Source organism: Helianthus annuus, chromosome 4 (assembly GCF_002127325.2).
Source record: "Helianthus annuus cultivar XRQ/B chromosome 4, HanXRQr2.0-SUNRISE, whole genome shotgun sequence".
NCBI classification, from domain to species: Eukaryota; Viridiplantae; Streptophyta; class Magnoliopsida; order Asterales; family Asteraceae; genus Helianthus; species Helianthus annuus.
Genome location: NC_035436.2, coordinates 94,766,436 through 94,792,118, shown reverse-complemented (window position 1 = coordinate 94,792,118; position 25,683 = coordinate 94,766,436). Strand labels below are relative to the sequence as shown.

At 41.1% G+C, this 25,683-nt stretch overlaps 1 protein-coding gene across 1 annotated transcript in view; it reads left to right on the top strand.

The window, feature by feature from the left end:
• LOC110876811 (calphotin-like) overlaps positions 1-24,062 on the top strand; it is a 31,033-nt gene extending 6,971 nt beyond the window's left edge. The window contains exons 2-3 of the mRNA XM_035989378.1: positions 22,910-23,603; positions 24,056-24,062. Coding sequence (XP_035845271.1) covers positions 22,910-23,603; positions 24,056-24,062 — 701 coding nt within the window. The remainder of the gene's footprint in view (positions 1-22,909; positions 23,604-24,055) is intronic.
• Positions 24,063-25,683: the final 1,621 nt, after the last annotated feature.

Here is a 25,683-nt window from a genome sequence, read left to right as displayed (position 1 = left end):
TGGTGTACGCGGTGCAGGCCAGTTCCTGATCGAATCTACCTTGGATGGATCGACATGAATCCCATCCCTGTTCACCACATGGCCTAAGAAGTGGACTTCACGAAGCAAGAAGTCACATTTTGAAAACTTGGCGTACAGTTGTTCTTTCCGAAGGAGTTCCAAGTTAAGACGTAAGTGCTGCTCGTGTTCCTCCTGACTCTTGGAGTAGATCAGAATGTCGTCGATGAAGACAATGACGAACTTGTCAAGATAGGGTTTGCACACCCTGTTCATAAGATCCATGAAGACTGCAGGCTCGTTCGTAAGCCCAAATGGCATGACTAGGAACTCGTAATGGCCGTAGCGAGTTCTAAATGCTGTCTTGGAGACGTCCTCATCCCGGACTCTCAGCTGATGATAACCAGACCTTAGATCAATCTTGGAATAGTAACTCGACCCTTGCAACTGGTCGAATAAGTCGTCAATGCGAGGAAGAGGATAACGGTTCTTCACTGTGACCTTGTTTAGTTCGCGGTAATCAATGCACATTCTGAAAGTGCCATCCTTCTTTTTCACGAATAATACTGGAGCTCCCCAAGGTGAAGAGCTTGGACGAATGAAGCCCTTATCCAAGAGCTCTTGTAGTTGCTTAGACAGTTCTTCCAGTTCAGTTGGAGCCAAACGATACAGTGCGCGAGCTATAGGTGCTGCTCCTGGGGCTAGCTCGACTTGAAACTCGACCTGGCGATGAGGCGGTAGACCAGGTAAATCTTCAGGAAACACTTGAGGAAAGTCGCGTACCACTGGGATGTCCTCAATTCTTTTCTCTTTCGTCGATGCATCAGTAACTAGTGCCAAAATGGCAGTATGACCCTTTCGTAAACATTTCTGAGCCTTCAAGAAAGAGATGATGCCAACCACAGCACCACTCTTGTCGCCTTGAACTTCGAGAGGTTCCTTACCCGAACGAGGAATACGAATGATCTTCTCCTTACAAAGGATCTCTGCCTGCTGCTTGGATAACCAATCCATGCCAATGACGATGTCAAAACTACCCAGAACTATAGGAATGAGGTCGATGGAGAAAGTCTGACCAGCGAGGATAAGATTACAACCTTGAACTATATGTGTTGCTTCTTGACTTTTACCATTAGCTAACTCTACGACATGTTTGGTGTTTAGGGGAGTTGGTGTACGCTTTAACATTTGGCTAACTTTCAAAGACACGTAACTTGTATCCGCACCCGAATCAAACAATACAGTAACATAAAAGTCGTCAAGAAGAAACTTACCCATAACTACGTTGGGATCATTTCTGGCATTACCCTACCCCAACACAAATGCACGACCCCATGCTTCGTTGCCGTTGTTGTTCCCACCGTTGTTGTTGTTGCCATTTCCTTGATTGTTGTTATTGTTGTTGTTGTTCTGGTTTCGATTTAGCTGAGGGCAGTGTCTTTTGAAGTGACCTTCAGCGCCGCAATGAAACCATCCCTTATTGCCCTGTTGCTGATTCTGCTGTGCTTGTGGCTGCTGCTGATTCTGGTTCGCAGGCCGAGGGCTTCTACAATCCTTGGCCTCATGACCCATCTTGAGGCATCTTTGACAGAGACCCTTGTTACACTGGCCACTGTGGTGTCTGTTGCAGTTGTTGCACTTTGGGAGGTTCCCTCGATATCCGCCCTGCCTGTGACTGCCTGAAGAGTGCTGACTGGGACTCTGATAACTGTCAGTCTTCCGCTGCTGAACCTGAGACTGAACTGAAGCTGATCCCTTGCTGGAATCCCCATCCCATTTTCTCTTGTTGTCGCTGGGAGTAGCATGTGTAGCAGAGGTAGTAACGGTAGCAGTAGCGCTGATACGTTTAGGCAGCCTGTTCTGTTCCACTGCCTGATCTGTGAGACGATGCGCAAGGCGTTGGATAGCCTGAATGTTGTCAAGATTAGCCGATGTCACATGGCTTTGAATCTCTGGCGCCAAACCTTTGAGATACAACTCAATGCGCTTGATTGGAGGGTCCACCATAGTTGGGCACAGCACAGCCAACTCGTTTGACCTCTTGGTATAAGCCTCGATCTCTGACCCAGTCATTTTCAGATGGTACAACTCATCTACCAACTTGTGAATGTCTTCCCGTGTGCAGTATTCCCTTTTGATCAGTTCCTTGAAATCATCCCAAGGGGTGGCGTTAACAGCTGCCAACCCTAAAATCTGCACTTGCGCGTTCCACCAAGTTAGCGCAATCCCTTCTAAAGTACCAGTGGCATATTTCACCCTGCGAGCCTCAGGGCATTCACACATTTCAAACACAGACTCTAGCTTCTCGAACCAATGGAGGAGTCCAACCGCTCCCTCCGTGCCACTGAACGTGCTTGGACGACAATCCATGAAGTTCTTGAAAGTACAGACAGGTTGTGTGGCGTGTGGACCTATTGTGTACAAATAGGACAAAGTTAAACACAAGAGTTAATGTAGGATCTAAAGATCCTAGTGTGAATCACATCCGCAGGGTATACTACCTGCTTGTGAAGCTGCAAGTGCCGCAGCTACTTGTTCATTGATAAGAGCCGTCAACTGGGCTTGAGTCATGTTCACACGTCCAGACATGATCTTCATAGTAAAAGTAGAATAAGTGAGTTTGATTCGCGAGTAGTGCGATGACAGAAGAGTGTAAGCACATAGGTGTTCTCAAGCAATAACAAACAGTGAGCAATGTAATCTAAGCAAACCACCAGCAAAGTTCTATGCAATTCTAGCATGTAGGCAATAAACATAAACCTTATTACCTAGGATGTTGAGTCTTGCACGTGGAGCGAAGCGTCATTGTGGATCGTTGAGAGCACTGTTCTGGTTATAGTCTGGTTTTAATAAAAACGTTTTCCCATATTAAAACCAAGTTCTCTATAACCAATGGCTCTGATACCAATCTGTCACACCCCCAAAATCCACCTGCGGAGTATCACCGCTTGGGAGCGTGACTGACCAGGATCAAGCCACCAATCATATAGAACAATATATATAGTAAAAGTAATTGCCATTAAACCAAACCAAATCCATATGAAAGGTGTTCCAAAACATAAGTAAGTTATCACTGTTTAGCGGAAGCGTATAAATAAAACCCATCATAATAAAGTATCAAATATCATAAGTGTTTAACAAGACAATCACGATCCAAGCCCACAACGACCAGCACCTCCCTGTGCAAGCTCCATGTATCTAACGACCTGCAAGGCATGTAACAGAGGATCAACAACTAGTTGAGCGAGTTCACAGAAAGTAAATGCGTAATAGTAAGTTCGTTTGTAACATGTGACTCTACTGGGCCGATAGTACGTTCTATTGGTGGGGGCTTCCCATGTTGTATAACCACTAGACTATTCGTAACCATAAGTGTTCTACATATCCCGAGAACAGTAATACGTACAAGTTTACGTAGGTTTTACGTAAGTATCCTTCACAACCGAGGATAGGGGTACGCGGGGGTTTACGTAGGTTTTACGTAAGTGCCTGACACAACCGAGGCAGTAGTGAGTATAATTTCACGTAGGTTTTACGTGAGTATCCTTCACAACCGAGGATAGCGAGTAGCATAAGTATACGTAGGTTTTACGTATGTGTCCTGCACAACCGAGGACGATGGTATGGTAGTCTAGTAACAGTGTATGTATGAATCTATTCAACCTTATTTCTTCAATCCCATTCCCAAACCCTGGGAATCCCATGCCTTAGTAAGGGTGTGAACCCACCTTGGTTTGCTCGGTATATTATGCTCTAGGGTTTATCAAATGTCTAAGTCCGTTACACACGACCTAGGATATGTTGCACATGATACGATGTAAGTGTTTGCATCAAATTAGGGTTTACAAATCCTTGATATTCGAGTAACTGTGCTTTGTGTGTTTATTGTGTACATGATGATATCACATAGAATGCTCATACATATAGGATCATACAATTGCATTCAGTATCATGCGATTATATATAAATAGAATCATAAATCACGTAAACAGTTAATCGTATTCACATAATTCATACGTCTCGAAATTGATTTCACTGTTTAGTCTAACATGGATATTAGCTTATTTGCCAATGTTAACATACTTAGTACAATTAACGGCGTTAATAAACTTAACAAGTCTACAGAGTTAGTGGCTTAACACAGTAGTATACACACCTTAACAAATTCAACATCAACCAACATGCAACTCAAAGCTTCATATAAACCATACACAAAGTCAGACAGGGCCTTGCCCTTCTTAAAAGTTCGGACAAGAGAAACAAGTCACAAAACTCGGACCCCTTTCAAGCTTAAGGGTCGGACAAGAGGGTGTGGGGTAAAACTCGGACCATATCACTCCTATTGAAACTCGGACAAGGGAAGTGGGGGTTTAAAAGTCGGACAACCCATCCCACTTTGCAAAACTCGGACCATATCACTCCTATTGAAACTCGGACAAGGGAAGTGGGGGTTTAAAAGTCGGACAACCCATCCCACTTTGCAAAACTCGGACCATGAGTCCCATTGCCAAAACTCGGACAACACTATGTGGCAAGAAACTCGGACCCCCTATCTTTCCATAAGGTCGGACATCATTTACACTTCAAGGTCGGACTCATATAAGTTTAATTAAACTCGGAACTCACAATAAAGTCATACAAAAGTCGGACTTCTTGTGCATTACATAAAGGTCGGACCTTGTGGTCCTTGTAAAGGTCGGACCACATGATCATAGGTTAAAAGTCGGACATGCTTGGTTAATTAAAAGCTCGGACAAGTAACATATATATAAAGATCGGACCGCATTAAACATATAGAAACTCAGACAAACATTCCATCATTCGGTATTTGTAATTGAAACAGTTACGTTTCCTGCGATCAATAGTTTCATTCATCATTCTAAAAACCCTAATTTCATTCACCTAGACGGCAGAATCATAATCAATCGATCGATGTTTAACAACAGTAATCATCACAAGGACAATCTATCAAGCATGCAACTAATCATCATCATCATTATCACAATTATCCAGAATCAAATCAAAATCACAGAATATATTATATAAGGAACTAGGGTTTTTCATGAACACATAATCAAGAATCAAGAATTGATAATAATCAAGAAATCAATAAACAATTACCTTGTGTTGATTCTAGAGAAAATGTGGAAATCAAAAGTGATGAATGTCTTGTGCCAATGATGGTGGTGATGATGATTGCCAGAGAAAGTGAATGTACGTGCTTTGGTTTTATGAAAATGATTAGTGAACAAGGGATTAGGGTTAAGTATAGTTTAATTTTCACTAATTACTCTACACACCCTGAATTACTATATCTTACACAAGCACACCATCTCACATCAATTTCACAGTTTCACCACCAAGTTCACATATTTGACAAGTCTATCACAATTAACACATAATCATGCACAAACACACAATACACTTCATTGAATCAAAACGTATTCAATTCCATAGCAATCAATTGTGCAAATAACCAACTAAACAATACATGAACGTGCAATAAATGCGAAATAGAAATCTTGGAAATTCGAATTGTCACATTATCCCCAACTTAAAAGAAATTTCGTCCCGAAATTTAGCATGCGGTTACTGAGGAAGCTAGGTAAGTTGTATCGTTTACTGGTTTTCCTGGGGTGTCACATCATCCCCCCGTTGATTTGGAATTTCGTCCCGAAATTCCGCAGTAGGAGCTTCAGCCTCAGTAGTAGTTGCATTGGTTTCGAATAACTGGGGGTACTTTTCTGTCATCTGGTCTTCGCGTTCCCAGGTGTACTCTGGGCCACGTTTGGAGTTCCAACGAACTCGAACAAGAGGGATTCTCTTGTTTTTGAGGACCTTGACATCCCGGTCCGTGATTTCAACTGGCTCCTCGACGAACTGCAACCGGTCGTCGATAGTGAGTTCCTTAAAAGGAAGTATGAGAGTCTCATCTGACAGGCACTTCTTCAGATTCGACACGTGAAATACATTGTGAACTGCACCGAGTTCAACTGGTAGGTTTAGCTTATAGGCCACTTTGCCTATTTTCTCAATGATCTCGAACGGTCCGACATACCGCGGATTTAGTTTGCCCCGTTTGCCAAAACGAACCACACCCTTCCAGGGTGAGACTTTAATTAAAACCCGGTCCCCGACCTGAAATTCCAAAGGCTTCCTACGCTTGTTCGCGTAGGCTTTCTGACGGTCGCGTGCTGCCGCCATGCGTTGTCGTATCTGTGCAATCTTTTCCGTGGCGTCCACTACAATCTCTGGACCCGTGATCTGACTATCCCCCACCTCTGCCCAACAGAGAGGTGACCGACATTTACGTCCGTACAATGCCTCGAATGGAGCGGCTTGTATGCTGGTGTGATAGCTGTTATTATACGAAAACTCCACCAAAGGGAGATGCTTTTCCCAGCCGTTGCCGAAATCGATAACGCAAGCTCGAAGCATGTCTTCGAGAGTCTGGATCGTGCGCTCAGACTGCCCATCCGTCTGAGGATGATATGCTGTGCTCATGTCTAACCGTGAGCCAAAAGATTTGTGCATCGCTTGCCATAGCTCTGACGTGAATCGTGCATCCCGATCCGAAATGATGGAGGTGGGCACCCCGTGCCTCGAAACAACTTCTTTAAGATAAACGCCTGCGAGGGTGGAGAACTTATCCGTTTCCTTAATAGCCAGGAAGTGTGCAGACTTGGTGACTCGATCCACGATCACCCATATAGTATCATTCCCACGCTGGGATCTGGGTAGGCCTGTAACAAAATCCATGGAAATTTCTTCCCATTTCCATTGCGGTATCTTGGGCTGCTGAAGTAGGCCCGCTGGTTTCTGATACTCCACTCTGACTTTTGCACACGTCAAACATTTGCCGACGTAAGTTGCTATGTGGGCCTTCATGCTAGGCCACCAATATGTAGTTCTGATGTCGTGATACATTTTATCCGAACCTGGATGTACCGAGTAGCGAGACTTATGAGCTTCATCCATCACAAGTTCTCGTAAACCACCATATAGTGGAACCCAAATATGTCCTGTTACATAGTAGGCGCCGTCTCCCTTTTGTTCTAATCGTTGCCTTGAGCCGCGTAAAGCTTCAGCCTTTACGTTTTCTGGTTTCAATGCTTCCACCTGAGCATCTCGTATTTGTGCAGGAAGATCAGACTGAATAGTGAGTTGCAAAGCTCGTACACGCCTAGGTAAAGTATCCTTTCGACTGAGAGCGTCAGCCACAACATTGGCTTTGCCTGGATGGTACCTGATGGCGCATTCGTAATCATTAAGTAACTCGACCCATCGTCGTTGACGCATGTTCAATTCCTTCTGCTTGAAGATATGCTCGAGACTCCTGTGATCGGTGTAAATAGTGCACTTGGTACCGTACAGATAGTGTCGCCATATCTTGAGCGCGAAAACAACAGCTCCCAGCTCTAAATCGTGCGTCGTGTAGTTCCGTTCATGAACTTTGAGTTGACGAGAAGCGTAGGCAATAACTTTATCCCGTTGCATCAATACACAACCAAGCCCCTGTATCGATGCGTCACAATAGACCACAAAATCATCCGTGCCCTCTGACAATGAAAGAATAGGTGCGCTGCATAGTCTATCCTTCAGGTACTGAAAAGCAGTTTCTTGTGTATTACCCCAACGATAGGTAACACCTTTCTGTGTCAACATGGTAAGCGGCTGCGCGATCTTGGGGAAGTCTTTGATGAATCGTCTGTAATACCTCGTCAAACCCAAGAATTGGCGTATTTCCATTGGTGTACGCGGTGCAGGCCAGTTCCTGATCGAATCTACCTTGGATGGATCGACATGAATCCCATCCCTGTTCACCACATGGCCTAAGAAGTGGACTTCACGAAGCAAGAAGTCGCATTTTGAAAACTTGGCGTACAGTTGTTCTTTCCGAAGGAGTTCCAAGATAAGACGTAAGTGCTGCTCGTGTTCCTCCTGACTCTTGGAGTAGATCAGAATGTCGTCGATGAAGACAATGACGAACTTGTCAAGATAGGGTTTGCACACCCTGTTCATAAGATCCATGAAGACTGCAGGCGCGTTCGTAAGCCCAAATGGCATGACTAGGAACTCGTAATGGCCGTAGCGAGTTCTAAATGCTGTCTTGGAGACGTCCTCATCCCGGACTCTCAGCTGATGATAACCAGACCTTAGATCAATCTTGGAATAGTAACTCGACCCTTGCAACTGGTCGAATAAGTCGTCAATGCGAGGAAGAGGATAACGGTTCTTCACTGTGACCTTGTTTAGTTCGCGGTAATCAATGCACATTCTGAAAGTGCCATCCTTCTTTTTCACGAATAATACTGGAGCTCCCCAAGGCGAAGAGCTTGGACGAATGAAGCCCTTATCCAAGAGCTCTTGTAGTTGCTTAGACAGTTCTTCCAGTTCAGTTGGAGCCAAACGATACGGTGTGCGAGCTATAGGTGCTGCTCCTGGGGCTAGCTCGACTTGAAACTCGACCTGGCGATGAGGCGGTAGACCAGGTAAATCTTCAGGAAACACTTGAGGAAAGTCGCGTACCACTGGGATGTCCTCAATTCTTTTCTCTTTCGTCGATGCATCAGTAACTAGTGCCAAAATGGCAGTATGACCCTGTCGTAAACATTTCTGAGCCTTCAAGAAAGAGATGATGCCAACCACAGCACCACTCTTGTCGCCTTGAACTTCGAGAGGTTCCTTACCCGAACGAGGAATACGAATGATCTTCTCCTTACAAAGGATCTCTGCCTGCTGCTTGGATAACCAATCCATGCCAATGACGATGTCAAAACTACCAAGAACTATAGGAATGAGGTCGATGGAGAAAGTCTGACCAGCGAGGATAAGATTACAACCTTGAACTATATGTGTTGCTTCTTGACTTTTACCATTAGCTAACTCTATGACATGTTTGGTGTTTAGGGGAGTTGGTGTACGCTTTAACATTTGGCTAACTTTCAAAGACACGTAACTTGTATCCGCACCCGAATCAAACAATACAGTAACATAAAAGTCGTCAAGAAGAAACTTACCCATAACTACGTTGGGATCATTTCTGGCATTACCCTGCCCCAACACAAATGCACGACCCCTTGCTTCGTTGTCGTTGTTGTTCCCACCGTTGTTGTTGTTGCCATTTCCTTGATTGTTGTTATTGTTGTTGTTGTTCTGGTTTCGATTTAGCTGAGGGCAGTGTCTTTTGAAGTGACCTTCAGCGCCGCAATGAAAACATCCCTTGTCGCCCTGTTGCTGATTCTGCTGTGCTTGTGGCTGCTGCTGATTCTGGTTCGCAGGCCGAGGGCTTCTACAATCCTTGGCCTCATGACCCATCTTGAGGCATCTTTGATAGCGACCCTTGTTACACTGGCCACTGTGGTGTCTGTTGCAGTTGTTGCACTTTGGGAGGTTCCCTCGATATCCGCCCTGCCTGTGACTGCCTGAAGAGTGCTGACTGGGACTCTAATAACTGTCAGTCTTCCGCTGCTGAACCTGAGACTGAACTGAAGCTGATCCCTTGCTGGAATCCCCATCCCATTTTCTCTTGTTGTCGCTGGGAGTAGCATGTGTAGCAGAGGTAGTAACGGTAGCAGTAGCGCTGATACGTTTAGGCAGCCTGTTCTGTTCCACTGCCTGATCTGTGAGACGATGCGCAAGGCGTTGGATAGCCTGAATGTTGTCAAGATTAGCCGATGTCACATGGCTTTGAATCTCTGGCGCCAAACCTTTGAGATACAACTAAATGCGCTTGATTGGAGGGTCCACCATAGTTGGGCACAGCACAGCCAACTCGTTTGACCTCTTGGTATAAGCCTCAATCTCCGACCCAGTCATTTTCAGATGGTACAACTCATCTACCAACTTGTGAATGTCTTCCCGTGTGTAGTATTCCCTTTTGATCAGTTCCTTGAAATCATCCCAAGGGGTGGTGTTAACAGCTGCCAACCCTAAAATCTGCACTTGCGCGTTCCACCAAGTTAGCGCAATCCCTTCTAAAGTACCAGTGGCATATTTCACCCTGCAAGCCTCAGGGCATTCACACATTTCAAACACAGACTCTAGCTTCTCGAACCTATGGAGGAGTCCAACCGCTCCCTCCGTGCCACTGAACGTGCTTGGACGACAATCCATGAAGTTCTTGAAAGTACAGACAGGTTGTGTGGCGTGTTGACCTATTGTGTACAAATAGGACAAAGTTAAACACAAGAGTTAATGTAGGATCTAAAGATCCTAGTGTGAATCACATCCGTAGGGTATACTACCTGCTTGTGCAGCTGCAAGTGCCGCAGCTACTTGTTCATTGATAAGAGCCGTCAACTGGGCTTGAGTCATGTTCACACGTCCAGACATGATCTTCATAGTAAAAGTAGAATAAGTGAGTTTGATTCGCGAGTAGTGCGATGACAGAAGAGTGTAAGCACATAGGTGTTCTCAAGCAATAACAAACAGTGAGCAATGTAATCTAAGCATACCACGAGCAAAGTTCTATGCAATTCTAGCATGTAGGCAATAAACATAAACCTTATTACCTAGGATGTTGAGTCTTGCACGTGGAGCGAAGCGTCATTGTGGATCGTTGAGAGCACTGTTCTGGTTATAGTCTGGTTTTAATAAAAACGTTTTCCCATATTAAAAGCAAGTTCTCTATAACCAATGGCTCTGATACCAATCTGTCACACCCCCCAAAATCCACCTGCGGAGTATCACCGCTTGGGAGCGTGACTGACCAGGATCAAGCCACCAATCATATAGAACAATATATATAGTAAAAGTAATTGCCATTAAACCAAACCAAATCCATATGAAAGGTGTTCCAAAACATAAGTAAGTTATCACTGTTTAGCGGAAGCGTATAAATAAAACCCATCATAATAAAGTATCAAATATCATAAGTGTTTAACAAGACAATCACGATCCAAGCCCACAACGACCAGCTCCTCCCTGTGCAAGCTCCATGTATCTAACGACCTGCAAGGCATGTAACAGAGGATCAACAACTAGTTGAGCGAGTTCACAGAAAGTAAATGCGTAATAGTAAGTTCGTTTGTAACATGTGACTCTACTGGGCCGATAGTACGTTCTATTGGTGGGGGCTTCCCATGTTGTATAACCACTAGACTATTCGTAACCATAAGTGTTCTACATATCCCGAGAACAGTAATACGTACAAGTTTACGTAGGTTTTATGTAAGTATCCTTCACAACCGAGGATAGGGGTACGCGGGGGTTTACGTAGGTTTTACGTAAGTGCCTGACACAACCGAGGCAGTAGTGAGTATAATTTCATGTAGGTTTTACGTGAGTATCCTTCACAACCGAGGATAGCGAGTAGCATAAGTATACGTAGGTTTTACGTATGTGTCCTGCACAACCGAGGACGATGGTATGGTAGTCTAGTAACAGTGTATGTATGAATCTATTCAACTTATTTCTTCAATCCCATTCCTAAACCCTGGGAATCCCATGCCTTAGTAAGGGTGTGAACCCACCTTGGTTTGCTCGGTATGTTATGCTCTAGGGTTTATCAAATGTCTAAGTCCGTTACACACGACCTAGGATATGTTGCACATGATACGATGTAAGTGTTTGCATCAAATTAGGGTTTACAAATCCTTGATATTCGAGTAACTGTGCTTTGTGTGTTTATTGTGTACATGATGATATCACATAAAATGCTCATACATACAGGATCATACAGTTGCATTCAGTATCATGCGATTATATATAAATAGAATCATAAATCACGTAAACAGTTAATCGTATTCACATAATTCATACGTCTCGAAATTGATTTCACTGTTTAGTCTAACATGGATATTAGCTTATTTGCCAATGTTAACATACTTAGTACAATTAACGGCGTTAATAAACTTAACAAGTCTACAGAGTTAGTGGCTTAACACAGTAGTATACACACCTTAACAAATTCAACATCAACCAACATGCAACTCAAAGCTTCATATAAACCATACACAAAGTCAGACAGGGCCTTGCCCTTCTTAAAAGTTCGGACAAGAGAAACAAGTCACAAAACTCGGACCCCTTTCAAGCTTAAGGGTCGGACAAGAGGGTGTGGGGTAAAACTCGGACCATATCACTCCTATTGAAAGTCGGACAAGGGAAGTGGGGGTTTAAAAGTCGGACAACCCATCCCACTTTGCAAAACTCGGACCATATCACTCCTATTGAAACTCGGACAAGGGAAGTGGGGGTTTAAAAGTCGGACAACCCATCCCACTTTGCAAAACTCGGACCATGAGTCCCATTGCCAAAACTCGGACAACACTATGTGGCAAGAAACTCGGACCCCCTATCTTTCCATAAGGTCGGACATCATTTACACTTCAAGGTCGGACTCATATAAGTTTAATTAAACTCGGAACTCACAATAAAGTCATACAAAAGTCGGACTTCTTGTGCATTACATAAAGGTCGGACCTTGTGGTCCTTGTAAAGGTCAGACCACATGATCATAGGTTAAAAGTCGGACATGCTTGGTTAATTAAAAGCTCGGACAAGTAACATATATATAAAGATCGGACCGCATTAAACATATAGAAACTCAGACAAACATTCCATCATTCGGTATTTGTAATTGAAACAGTTACGTTTCCTGCGATCAATAGTTTCATTCATCATTCTAAAAACCCTAATTTCATTCACCTAGACGGCAGAATCATAATCAATCGATCGATGTTTAACAACAGTAATCATCACAAGGACAATCTATCAAGCATGCAACCAATCATCATCATCATTATCACAATTATCCAGAATCAAATCACTCACAGAATATATTATATAAGGAACTAGGGTTTTTCATGAACACATAATCAAGAATCAAGAATTGATAATAATCAAGAAATCAATAAACAATTACCTTGTGTTGATTCTAGAGAAAATGTGGAAATCAAAAGTGATGAATGTCTTGTGCCAATGATGGTGGTGATGATGATTGCCAGAGAAAGTGAATGTACGTGCTTTGGTTTTGTGAAAATGATTAGTGAACAAGGGATTAGGGTTAAGTATAGTTTAATTTTCACTAATTACTCTACACACCCTGAATTACTATATCTTACACAAGCACACCATCTCACATCAATTTCACAGTTTCACCACCAAGTTCACATATTTGACAAGTCTATCACAATTAACACATAATCATGCACAAACACACAATAGACTTCATTGAATCAAAACGTATACAATTCCATAGCAATCAATTGTGCAAATAACCAACTAAACAATACATGAACGTGCAATAAATGCGAAATAGAAATCTTGGAAATTCGAATTGTCACAGTAGCTCGGATCATCATCTAACCCGGATTAGTCATGATCATGGGTCATGACATAGAGTATGTCTAGAATGAAAAAGGTTAAATGATGAAACTCTACCACACACTAAACATGAACTTGTGTAAAATCGATTTTACTTATGAAATAGTGTTCAAAACTAGTAGATCTACGGATCTACAAACGGTATTTTCAAAGGACCAAGTGTCAAAGAAATCATATTTTCTAAAACCGGATCTTACATGAACAAGAATGATTTTTAAACACACAAGTGTGTAAACACTTGTGTAACACTAAGTTTCGACAAAGAACTAGTTTTGTCAAATTTTACAAGAAGTTGTAAAGATGGAATTTCTATAAAAACGAGGCTTTTACGAAACCGGATTGATTTATACAAAGATCCACTAAAAGTAATGGGATTTACTTCATATTCCGGACAAACCCACGAGTTCATGTAATTTTTGCGATTTACATATATATTGACTAGTTTGATGCTTGGGAAAATTGTTTTGGTTGAATGAGAAAATTGTTGATTTGAATCTTAAAAGAAAATGATACGCTTGAAAGCGTGGCCACCTCCAGTTACAGGGGAAACTCTGGCGAAATTTTTCTAAAAACCTAACACTTAAAAGTATTTTCATCACAAGTGTTACAAATGTATTTTTGACTTGTTTTCAAAATGTAAATTTCGCCACAACTTTATTTACAAAATATCGGAGGTGGGATTTCACAAAAAAAACTTGATAAATATATATTTAGTATATATTTTTCATAACAACACTTGTGTGAATTTTCATGATTATTTGTGAACTATACCAATATTATTTTTAGGGTAAAAATAATATTACCGAATGCTAACGATTCCAAAATAATACGAACGCCTCTACGATAAATATTTAAGTTACAACGGTATAGTTAATACCACCCGACCTTTAAAGCTTAACTTACACATTTTAAGAAAATATTTATGAACGCGTATTTTGTCAAGGTATTATTTTGGGAAAATTATATGTATTAAAATATAATATTTTTGGGAAAAATATTTATATTTTGGAGTTAGAAATAAAATATATTTTAAGTGAGACTTAATAATATATTCCGAAGATACAGGAACGTACATGTATTAAAACCCCCATCCTTCGAAAGGAAAATATTTACCAAATGATCACTAAGCGTAAACACGAAATAGTTGTCTAACTATTTCCCAAAAACCTAAACCATAAAGCTAAGGCACGGCCGTCCGTCTAATAGAGTTAGTACGTGTAGGTCGTCGCACAGCTGCTTGATCAGGAGATATACTTGGTAGAGACGCACCACTGTGAGTTTATGTCCCCCTTTTCTCTTAACTGTTTTCAGTTTTCTAAACTGCGGGGGTGAAATACATGTTACTTTGATTACAAGTACTTTTACATGGTGTGGTTAGCGTAAGGAGGGTTACTACTAGATCATGTGAGTGGGTAGGCGGAAACTTGAGGCGATTAATCCTCAGGGTAGGACCGAGGGACAGGAGCGGTAGATCTATCTGGGTGTAGCGAGCCCAGCCCCAGGCCCAGCATAATGGACCTAGGGGTGACTTTGTGCCCAACGCATAAATCCGCTAGGTTTGAGTCTTCCTACTTGCACTTCACACATATCAATGGCCTTGCAAACCATTGGTGATCTCTTTATTTCCTTATTTGCTACATACCAGGATTTTATACTTACAAAGGTTTTACTTACTCACTACACATGAACTCGCTCAACATTATTGTTGATTTTTCCAACTTACATGTATTTCAGGGAACTAAAGGATCTGGCGAAGTATGATACGTTTTCCCGCTGCACTAGTTTTGAGGTCATCCGAGTTTAAGGGATGTGACTTTTTCCTGGACGAGTCACAGTTCTTAAACTGTGTTTATTTCTTATTGGTGTTGTGTCGTTTGAACACTGTTTATGTTGTTAGGATGTAATTCCCGTTAAGACAATGTTGTGGTTCTTTACTTTTCAAACTTAATTTAATGGATGATCTTGCATGGTTTTATTTCATATAGCTTTTGTTGGTGCACTACATCTGCTGATTACGTCTTGTATCGAGTCATTATCTTAGAAACTTAGATCTAGGCACGTAATACGAGAAATTATGAGATTGTATAGGTTTATAGGGTTTGGATCGCTCATAGGTACATGGTGATAGTGGACCGCTCGTATGACACTATCTTGGGCCGCTTATGTGTCAAGTATGTGGACCGCTTATGTGACAACATGTTGGGTCGCGTTTATGTCATGTCTGGGCCGCTTATTGGGCCTGTCCAATAAGCGGTCCCAATGTCCAATAAATACCTTATGAGCGGATTCATTTGTAACGGTTCCTGATTTTCGTACCGAAGTGCTGCCGGATCGAAAACAGGTTGTATTCATCGTCAAATCAATAGAAAAGGAGTTTAAAGTGTTATACAAGCTATTCCTACGTCATTTACTTGTTTTCCGCACCTGTACTTGACGAAAACACCTCTGAACGACTTGTTCGGGTCGCCAAACGATCCTACAAGTGGTATCAGAGCTTCAGGAGGAGGAGTTCTACAGGAAATAGCTGAAAATTGTCGAAAATTCTGTCTTCTACTCATTCTTTTTCAGTTTCAGATATTTTTCACGGTCGAAACTTGCTCAAAATCTCAAGGATTGTGCGCGATGGTATAAAGACAAACCCTTGAAAGTTTGGGGTTGAAATTCGAAGAAATAGTGGGTTAAATTGTTGTCCGAAGTTGGATCGCTTTTCTGGAACAATTCTGGATCGCTTATTGGACCTAGCTTGAACCGCTCATTCGATCGATCTGACTTGAACCGCTCGAAATTAATTTCTGTGAATCGCTCATCTATACGAGTTTAGGACCGCTTATACAGTCGGATGACTTGAACCGCTCGAACAGCACACTGTTGAACTGCTTATCCTACATATCTTGAACCGCTCGAATAGCATTTTATTTGGACCGCGTTTGTGATCAAATTTCACTTGGATCGCTTATTCGACATATTCTTTGGATCGCTTTTCTGTCAGTTGCTTTGAAAAACGTGTTAAGTCATCATGAATTCTGAGTTTTACAACGCCTTTGCTACATCGACTACTCCAGCCGCGATTGCTCAAGCTATGAACCTGGAAAATGAGACTGGAACCACTCAGAAACCCCCGAAACTGATGAGTATTAAAGAATACTATGGGTGGAAAGATCGCTTTGAAAACTGGGTTCAGGCAAATCATCTCAGATCGTGGGAATGCATATTGGAAAAGTACACATTGCCTCGAACAGAATTGCAAGTCATTAAACAGATATCTGAATTCTCAGAACAAGAACGTGCAATGTACAGAGCAGAGAAAATGATGATAAGTTTGTTACAGCAGGCAATTAAAGAAGATATATTCATTCTGCTACAACACGACAAAACTGCAAAGTCAATTTGGGATGCTCTTAAAGTGAAATTCGAGGGTAGTGAAAGTATGATCAAAAGCAAGAAGGCATTGCTTAAAAAGGAATTTGATTTGTTTAGCAGTTTGCCGGGAGAGGATACTAAAAAGCTGATTGAGAGATACTGCCACTTAGTGCGTTCGTTATCGATGTTGGGAGTTGAAAAAGGTCGTGAGGAATGGGTTGATAAATTGGCTGACGCGTTACCTCAGAAAGAGTGGGGAACGTATTTGATGATACTGAAAAACACGGGTGTTTATGACAAACTTACAATTGGTCAGTTTATTGAGAAAATTGAGAGTCAGGATCTTGAACAGCAAAAGATCGTGAGGATGAATAATCCTAGTGGTCAACAAGATGTTAAAATGTACTATAAAGGTAGTATTCCAGTTTCTGAAACTGAAAGAAGTCCGAAAATTCAAACCGCTTTCAGTGCTGGTGATTCATCTGAGAAAGCTGATCAGGGTTCGAACAAGAGTAGCAGCGGGTTTTCATCATTTCCGAGTGTAAATCCGAAAGAGACTAACACAAGCTTTCAGTCTCAGAGTACAAAACCAGAAATGGATACATAATTCAGTGCAACATAGCTCTCAATCTTCCAGAAGGTCAAAGCTTCTCTGAAGACACTGCTAAAGATCACATGGCACTTCTGGGTTCAGTTCTGTTATCTTATGAAGGTCTTGTTGCTGGTCGGATCGGAAATCCTATGCTCACCAAAGAGGATTACGATCAAATAGATGCTGAGGAAATGGAACTTATGGATATCAAATGGTGTCTTGCTAGTGTTCTTCGTCAGGCTGAGAAATTCAAAACCATTACCGGGAGAAATGACTTTCTTGATGCACATGTTTCTACTTTAGGTTTTGATAAATCTAAAGTTACTTGTTTTCGATGCAGGGAGAAGGGCCATTTCAAGCGAGAGTGCAAAGGAAGAGAAGCTAGCGGAGCACAAAATCCATTCGGGAAAGATGATTACTACCGCAAAGCAATCTATCAACAAGTTGGTCAATCCCAAGAACCACAAACAGCTCATGGGAGAAAGATTGAAGATTCCAAAAGAGCATGTGTTGTAGATTTCAGCTGGAGTGATTACATATCATCTGAAGCTATAGCAGAACGAGTTATCGATCAAGATGATGAGAAACTACCAGAAGGTTTCAGTTGGGATATGTTTGTAGATGAAAAGGGAGGTTTTAAAGCTTTCATTGCAAAGATCGTCCGAGAGCCAAATTTGTTTGCTACTTGGATGAGATCTATTGGAGAGAATGTATCAAGTGGAGATGAAAAATCTGTGTCATCTGATGAAAGTTCAGATAGTACTGATAGACTCTCAGAACACTCTGGGGATGTTTCAGATAATTCAGATGAAACTGTTCAAGAACAGGATGTTGTATTTGATAAAACACCATCTGATTCTAGTATATCTGATGATGATTCTGAAAAATCTGTACATTTTGATCAATCACCAGATCATAGTAGCAGTGATGATGAGGAAGAGAAACATATAAATACTGCAAAATCTCATATGTCTCCTGAAAGTTTTCATTTTTATTTTGCAGAAAAAATGGAGAAACTAAAAGAGAAACAAGCTGCTAAAGAACAACAATCTGAATCTGAAGGTGATGTTCAGAATGCTGAAAATGTTGCTGAGAAAATTGGTGAGTTTGTGAAAGAAGTAGAAAAGGTGATTGAAGTAGAAAAAGTGGTTGAAGTTATTAAAACAATCGAAGTTGAGAAGATTATTGAAGTCGTCAAGACATGTGAGAAGTGTTTAGAAGCCTGCAAATAGTGTGCAGCAAAAGACGACATCATAGCTGAGTACCAGAAAAAGAAAGAGCAGTTATTGTTCAATCTTAATTATGTGAAGGAATCGTATGATGTGTTGAACAAAACAGTAACTGGTCTCCAAAAGACAAACACAGAAAGAGAACAGGCGCTGACGATGATGAATGCTACTTTAATGTCGAAGCAAAAAGCTATAAATTTCTACATTGAAGAAAGTGCAAAATGGAAGCAAGAGTTGGAAACTGAAAAGATTGAAAATGAGAGGATTAGGAGGTTATTGTTGAGCTATTCTACCTCTGATTATGTTATTGATCGTGTTTACCCAACTGTTGCAGGTATGGAAGCTTTTCAAGCTGAGAAGCCGAAAGAAAAGAAAGATTGTGGTAAGAAACCGACCGTTAGCTATAACAAGTGCCCGCCTCCAATTTGGGATGGATATTCACCTAGGAAACCAAATGAGGAACAACTTGCAAAAGCAGTCAATATACAGCTTAAAACAGATACAACTGATGTCTTACCAGAAAACATTGATATGACGTTTACCTCATCCGATACTGATCATGAGTCTGAAATAATCAAAAAGATGGTAGATCAAGTGTTGGATACTGATGAGGAGACAGAGTCAAAATCGGAGTCTGAAAAGCCAAATTCGTCTGTCAAAAGTCAAAATTCGTCATTTAAACGGTCTTATAGTAAAGAATTTTTGTTATCAAAGGCAGATTTGGATGATGAAACATTCGAAGTTGTTTATACTTAGAATGGTTCTGAAAAATTATATTACAACAAAGAGTTTCCGATAATGAGTATCAAAACAGAATTAATCAACAAAACTTTTAAACTAATAAAGGTTAATATTCCTGAATTAAAAGTTTTGAAAAATTTTGATAAACCTAAAAAATATACTTCCACAGTTCAACAACGTCTAAACAAGAAAAAAGGTTATAATTCTGGTCCTGGTTTTCAAAAGAAACCTAACCAAAATCGTAGCTACAAAAAGAAAGGTTTAGGTTTTGTTCCACAAGAAAATCATAAAAATGAAAAAAATTCTAATTCGAACACTGAATTTGTGACAGGTGGAAGCTCGGAAGATGAACAGCAGAAACCATTTTGGAAACAAACTAACAAAGAGTTTCTTGCTGAAAAGAGAAAGAATGGAACTGGAGTATTTCATCCAAGAAATACTCAAACCTGTTTGAAATGCAATGAAGCTGATCACATTGCATCGGATTGTTCGAAAGATATCAAAGCAAAACAGGGAGCTTCTCAGAAGATGAAAGACAAAGTTGTGGAAAAATCTGAAAAATCCAAAATTTTTAAAAATTCGAAAAATGAAGTTGGAGAATGTTCAAAGAAAAAGACAAGGAAATGACAACCAAGTGTGGGTTGCTAAAAAGGTAGAAGAAAAAGTCGGCGATGAATCTGGTTCCACAAAGCCAGATGAGCCACAAGTTGTGAAGAAAATTCCAGTGAATGAGGATGTTTTTCCATCACTGAAGTTTGAAGAGATTAAAAAGAAAATTGGAAAAATTGAAATTTCAAATCAATTTTATGATGATGAAAAAGAATTTGATGTTGAGAAAACATTCAACGGGAATGTTAAAAAGATATTTGGGAAAATGTTGGATGGGAAAGCTAAAGGGGTAAAAGATTTTTACGCAACTAAAAAGGCGACATACAACCCTACAGCTGAAGAGTTGAAAGTCCTCAAGTCTGAGAAGACTTGGAGGGAAGTCTGTTTCCCAGAATAGTCAAAAGGACTACGCCGGAGATCCCAAGTTTATATCGTGGATCAGGAATCGGCATCATTCTAGTTTATGATATGTTTGTTTGAATGATTGTGATTCATGTTTGGATGTTTTTGCAGGTGAAAGGACTATGCCGGAGCTTCCAGGTGGTTAATTGCGAAGCAGGAATCGGCATTCTGATTGATATAATGGTGATGTAGACGTTATATTCCTACATGTGGTAGTTGTTTGGGTATCTACAAGTGGTAATCTTGATCCCACAAGTGGTATTTGTGGTTAAATTTTGAGATGTTTGTATACTTTGAAGAGGTCACATTTACGAGTGATACAGAAGGTTCTTAGATGCAAATGGTAAATCAGGGACATTAATTTGTACTTGATTTACTATTCATGACATAAGACAGACAAGATGATGAACCACATCCCCGTACTTAAAATTGATACTCCTACAAGTGGTTGTTATCAACACAAATTCATTTTCCGGAAAAATCATTTTTGATTAAAACAAACTTAAGTGTTTTGAAATCTAAATGAGAAAATGATTTGTGAAAGGGGGAGTTCAGATTGTTTATGCCTAGTGGATGGCGATTTGATGTGTTTCAGTGTCAGTTGTCAAGTTTCTGTACAGTTTGTTTTTGTATTTTATGTTTCTAGTAGGTCAAGAGTATAGAAGTTTTCAAATTTTCTTTAAAATGTGTTTGCATTTTAGGGGGAGTAGGGAAATTTCAGAAAATCCAAAAACATTTGAAAATTTGAAAAAATCAAAAACATGATAAAATCAAAAATGAGTTTTGTTGCGAAAAAAGAGGAAATGATAGTACATCAGTGGACTATCACGGCACGCTAAAGAAATGTAAAGTTAAAAAGTGTTAAATAATCTTACTGCTGATGTGTCAGTAGATTTTCGCACATTTAGTAAATTGAAACGAGATATAAACCTAAATTCAAACTTGCTTAATTCGTGGGTAACTATTCTTGAATATATGGGTAACCCCCGAAATCTTGTTTGAAAGGTCCCATATTCTGAGATACTAGGTCTTTATACTCAGTGATATCTGGGGTATTATCCCGGGACTTCTGCTGTATGGAAATACTGACCTAGTCCTTGGATAATACTTTCTGCAAATGCTTGAAAAAGCGCCGCCCTCAGCATGCTGATGAAACAATAAAATTGATAGTCGCTGCTGTTGAAATGCAAAAAGATCCTCTAAAGGGGACCCACCAAAAGTCGAGCTGTCATCTCTCTGCTGAACGGAAGTTCTGACCTGAGCTCTCACGGTTTCGCAACTAACCCCTTTACAGATATCAGTTGTGGTATACTCACCTGTAAGACTGAATATTTGGGATCTGGATACGGGAGTATATTCAAGTGGAGTGATACACATTTAAGTTTAAGTCTCTAAAACATTAATATTGTATCTCGAATCGATTGAAATTTGTGTTGAGAATTTAAGAGGACAAACATACTGACAATCTAGGTAAATTGTTTAAAGCTTAAAATGAAATCAAGCTTAACGGTGTTGGTGATTTGTCTCATAAACTGATATGATCCTCTTGCACGAGCTCACAAAAAATATTGTTTGTAAATATTTCATTGTGTGCATTTCATTTCTTTACATTGAAAAATCCAAAAAGATTTTGTGTGTGTTTTAGCATAATTTTTGAAAAAGTTAAAAAGATTTTCGACAACTGATATTGGAAAACTGATTTTCAAAATTCCGAGTGCTAAACATGATGAGCAGAATGTGAGGGGGAGTGTTTGCGCAAATCTAATTGTTTTCGTTAAATCTAGCCTTCTTCAAGTAGTTCATCATAGATTGTTCTTGAGGGGAGTAAAATGCTGGTGCTTAGATGTTGAAATCAATTTGTAAAAGAAATTTATTTTGAGGTAGAGTCTATGCAGGAAAGCCAGGCGTTGATCCTGAAGATGTTACTGAAGATGTGAATACCTGTAAATCGAGAGGGGGAGTCTGTAGATAGAGAAAGAAAAGCTCAAAGACTGATCAAGACTGAAGATGTGAAGATATAGCATGGTGTGACTCGATAGTCGACTCCATCAACATCTGAGGGGGAGTCTGTTGGTGCACTACATCTGCTGATTACGTCTTGTATCGAGTCATTATCTTAGAAAGTTAGATCTAGGCACGTAATACGAGAAATTATGAGATTGTATAGGTTTATAGGGTTTGGATCGCTCATAGGTACATGGTGATAGTGGACCGCTCGTATGACACTATCTTGGGCCGCTTATGTGTCAAGTATGTGGATCGCTTATGTGACAACATGTTGGGTCGCTTTTATGTCATGTCTGGGCCGCTTATTGGGCCTGTCCAATAAGCGGTCCCAATGTCCTATAAATACCTTATGAGCGGATTCATTTGTAACGGTTCCTGATTTTCGTACCGAAGTGCTGCCGGATCGAAAACAGGTTGTATTCATCGTCAAATCAATAGAAAAGGAGTTTAAAGTGTTATACAAGCTATTCCTACGTCATTTACTTGTTTTCCGCACCTGTACTTGACGAAAACACCTCTGAACGACTCGTTCGGGTCGCCAAACGATCCTACAGCTTTGTTATGGTTAAGCTATGGTATTAAGAAGTCACACCAAAATAACCACGCTTCCTCAAAGCTAGGGTGTGACAGTTTGCTGATCACGCAGATTTTGAGATGGAGTTCGATGCCCCCGAGCCTGCCGTGGCCCCCGAGCCGGTAGCCGCTCTTGACCCTGTGTTTGAGCATGACCCTATTCATGCAGACGTACCCATTGCTGACCCTGTGATTGCTGATCTACCCATTGATGATCACCCTGTTGTTGCCCCACCTTTGGAGGGTGATCATGCTGTTGTTGATGCTCAGGCTGATGCCCCTCTCATCGTTGATATGCCTGCTGAGCCTGTTGTAGTCGCTCCTTTTCCTGATCCCGTTCCTTTAGAGCCCGACCATGCACTATTTGGGACACATATTGATTCCCGTTATGCACACACCCGGAATGGGTGCATTGATGATGATGATGAGTACCCGCCTTTCGTGGTACCAGTTACACCCGTTCCAGCCCCTGTGTCAGTTCCTCCTGAGATTCCTTTGCATCCCGTTCATACTACCGGTGTTCACCACACTGACCTACCTGTTATGTTTCATCAGTTCACACCTCCAGCACGACCTGGAGAGGGTTCCTCGACTCATCCCTTTGGACATGTGCCGACATCTATCCCAGTTGTACCACAGTTTTCTACTGTTCTTCCCCCTGTTCCACCATTTTCTGTGCCACCTTTTGCCCCAGCGAGTGAGCCATTACTTTGGACGTCACCACCTATTATGCCGCCATCCGACCCCTACCATCCTTTCCATATGGGGTATTCTGTTGAGGACGTTCTTATGTCGTTTGTTGTCCAGCAGGAGGCACTCACACGGCGTATACAGGAGCTCGAGAGAGCTCAGCCACCGCCGTGCTAGTGCCAGGGTCAGACCCACCCTGCTTCTTCGCAGCCCCCTCGACCGTTGCCACCGGACTCTACTGCACGCCTTTTGGCACTAGAGCAGCAGATGGCTTCCTGGTTGCGTTCCCAGAGAGCCATGGAGGAGGACTGGCTCCATTTGCGTCGTTTGTTCTACTCCCATTTTCCCCCTCCTCCACCGCCATCAGTGTAGAGCTCTTTAGTACAGCACGGGTGGACGTTGGTGAGAAGACGACGATTGCTCTGACTGCACAGCTTTTTGGAGACTGCATTCTGATCCTGACTTTTGCTGACATGTATATGGATGTATTCACACTGATTTGATATATTTTTGGACTGGGTTGATGTAGCCCTTAGTCGTGGATGTTGTATGTTACAGTTATGTACTTGTACACTGTGACAACCCAAACTTTAGACATACTTTGATGTAACGTTACGTGTCTAGGTGATACCTTGATTAATGAATGTTATGACGAATGTGCACGATATGTGTAATATGAACTTGAACGATTTATTGAAAGTATGATTTCTATGCTTGTCTATGTAATGTATTTATGTATGGTTATGACCCGATCGCACAAGACCCACTCGACCACACAAGCCCACTTGGACTGTACATTTGGACGCGGCCCCTTATGGGCGGCCTAAGTGGGTTTCGGCCCACCTACTTTATAAGATTAACACAAAGGGGTGTTGGTAATTTGCACGCACTTTTGGCAAAAACATATACACACACAAAACCCTAGGGCCTTTCTCCGAGTGACGGCAACTGCAAACCTTTCCTTCCAATCGACCTGTTAGTTTCTCTATTCCGATTAGTGTTCAATCTTTACATGATTGCTTGCTAAGTGTATAGTTGGAATCAATGTTAGATGATAGCTACTTGCATGATAAATGGTATAAACATGAAATTATTGTGCATGATTTGTGGCTACTGTAATTGATTGATAATATGATCGGTCCAATCATGTGAGAGGTAACAAAAGATGTGGGCGGCCATTATTGTCTTTTTGTGCATGTGCAACGTCCGAACCATATGTGTATGTGTTGTGATTCTCATAAAAATATACATATAATAAAATGTCGGCCATGGTTGGGTGTTTGATAGGGTATTTATTTGAATATTATATAGATAGGGGCGGCATTTCTTGTCTGCATATGTATTAGTGGTGGGTATCATTCTAATGCATGATTTAAAAATATTGATAAAGTCATGATCATGATCAAGAAAGTGGGGCGGTGGATAGGGTTTGCTGATTGTAATTGTTTCTATAATATTCTCTCTATTCATCACCTCTTGTTATTAGTGTGCAAAGTGCCATCATATGAATGGAAATAATTGTGCATTGAGAGCAACAATTCAACTATGACGATGCATGTGACTTTGATGATTAAATCTGGTCCAATAGTGTTAGGGTTAGAGATGCACTTGTCGGCCATAAGGTTCTGAATTGTATTCCACTCGAAAGGTAGTTTGACGCTGCTTGTTACTCGAAGGATAATTGTTAGCGAAGGATAATCTTGAACCGAAAGATAGATATGGTCGAATGATGACTTAGAGTTCGAAACATAATACGTGGTCAGAATGATAATTAGGAAAACTGTTGGTCGAAAGATCATATATGAGTTGAAGGATAACTGTGATAAATAATATGTCGAAAGATCACTAATATGTCGAAAGATAACAGTTGGAATCGAAAGATGTTAGGGATTTTGAACATACTTTGAATGATGGAATGTATGCTTGATTTATTTGGCACGCCATGCTCGGTGATGAATGTTAGCATTTGTTTTCGTGTACACTAGCTGATGATTCAATGTGAAATGATACGTGTTGTGCCGATACACAAACTGACTGCTATGTGAACATTAATTTGCATGCGTGTAATTGCGAGCATGAACTGATTTGTTATACGTGCATACAATAGGTCGTGATTAATTACTTGTGAGTGCATAACTTAGCATACCGAGCAAACCA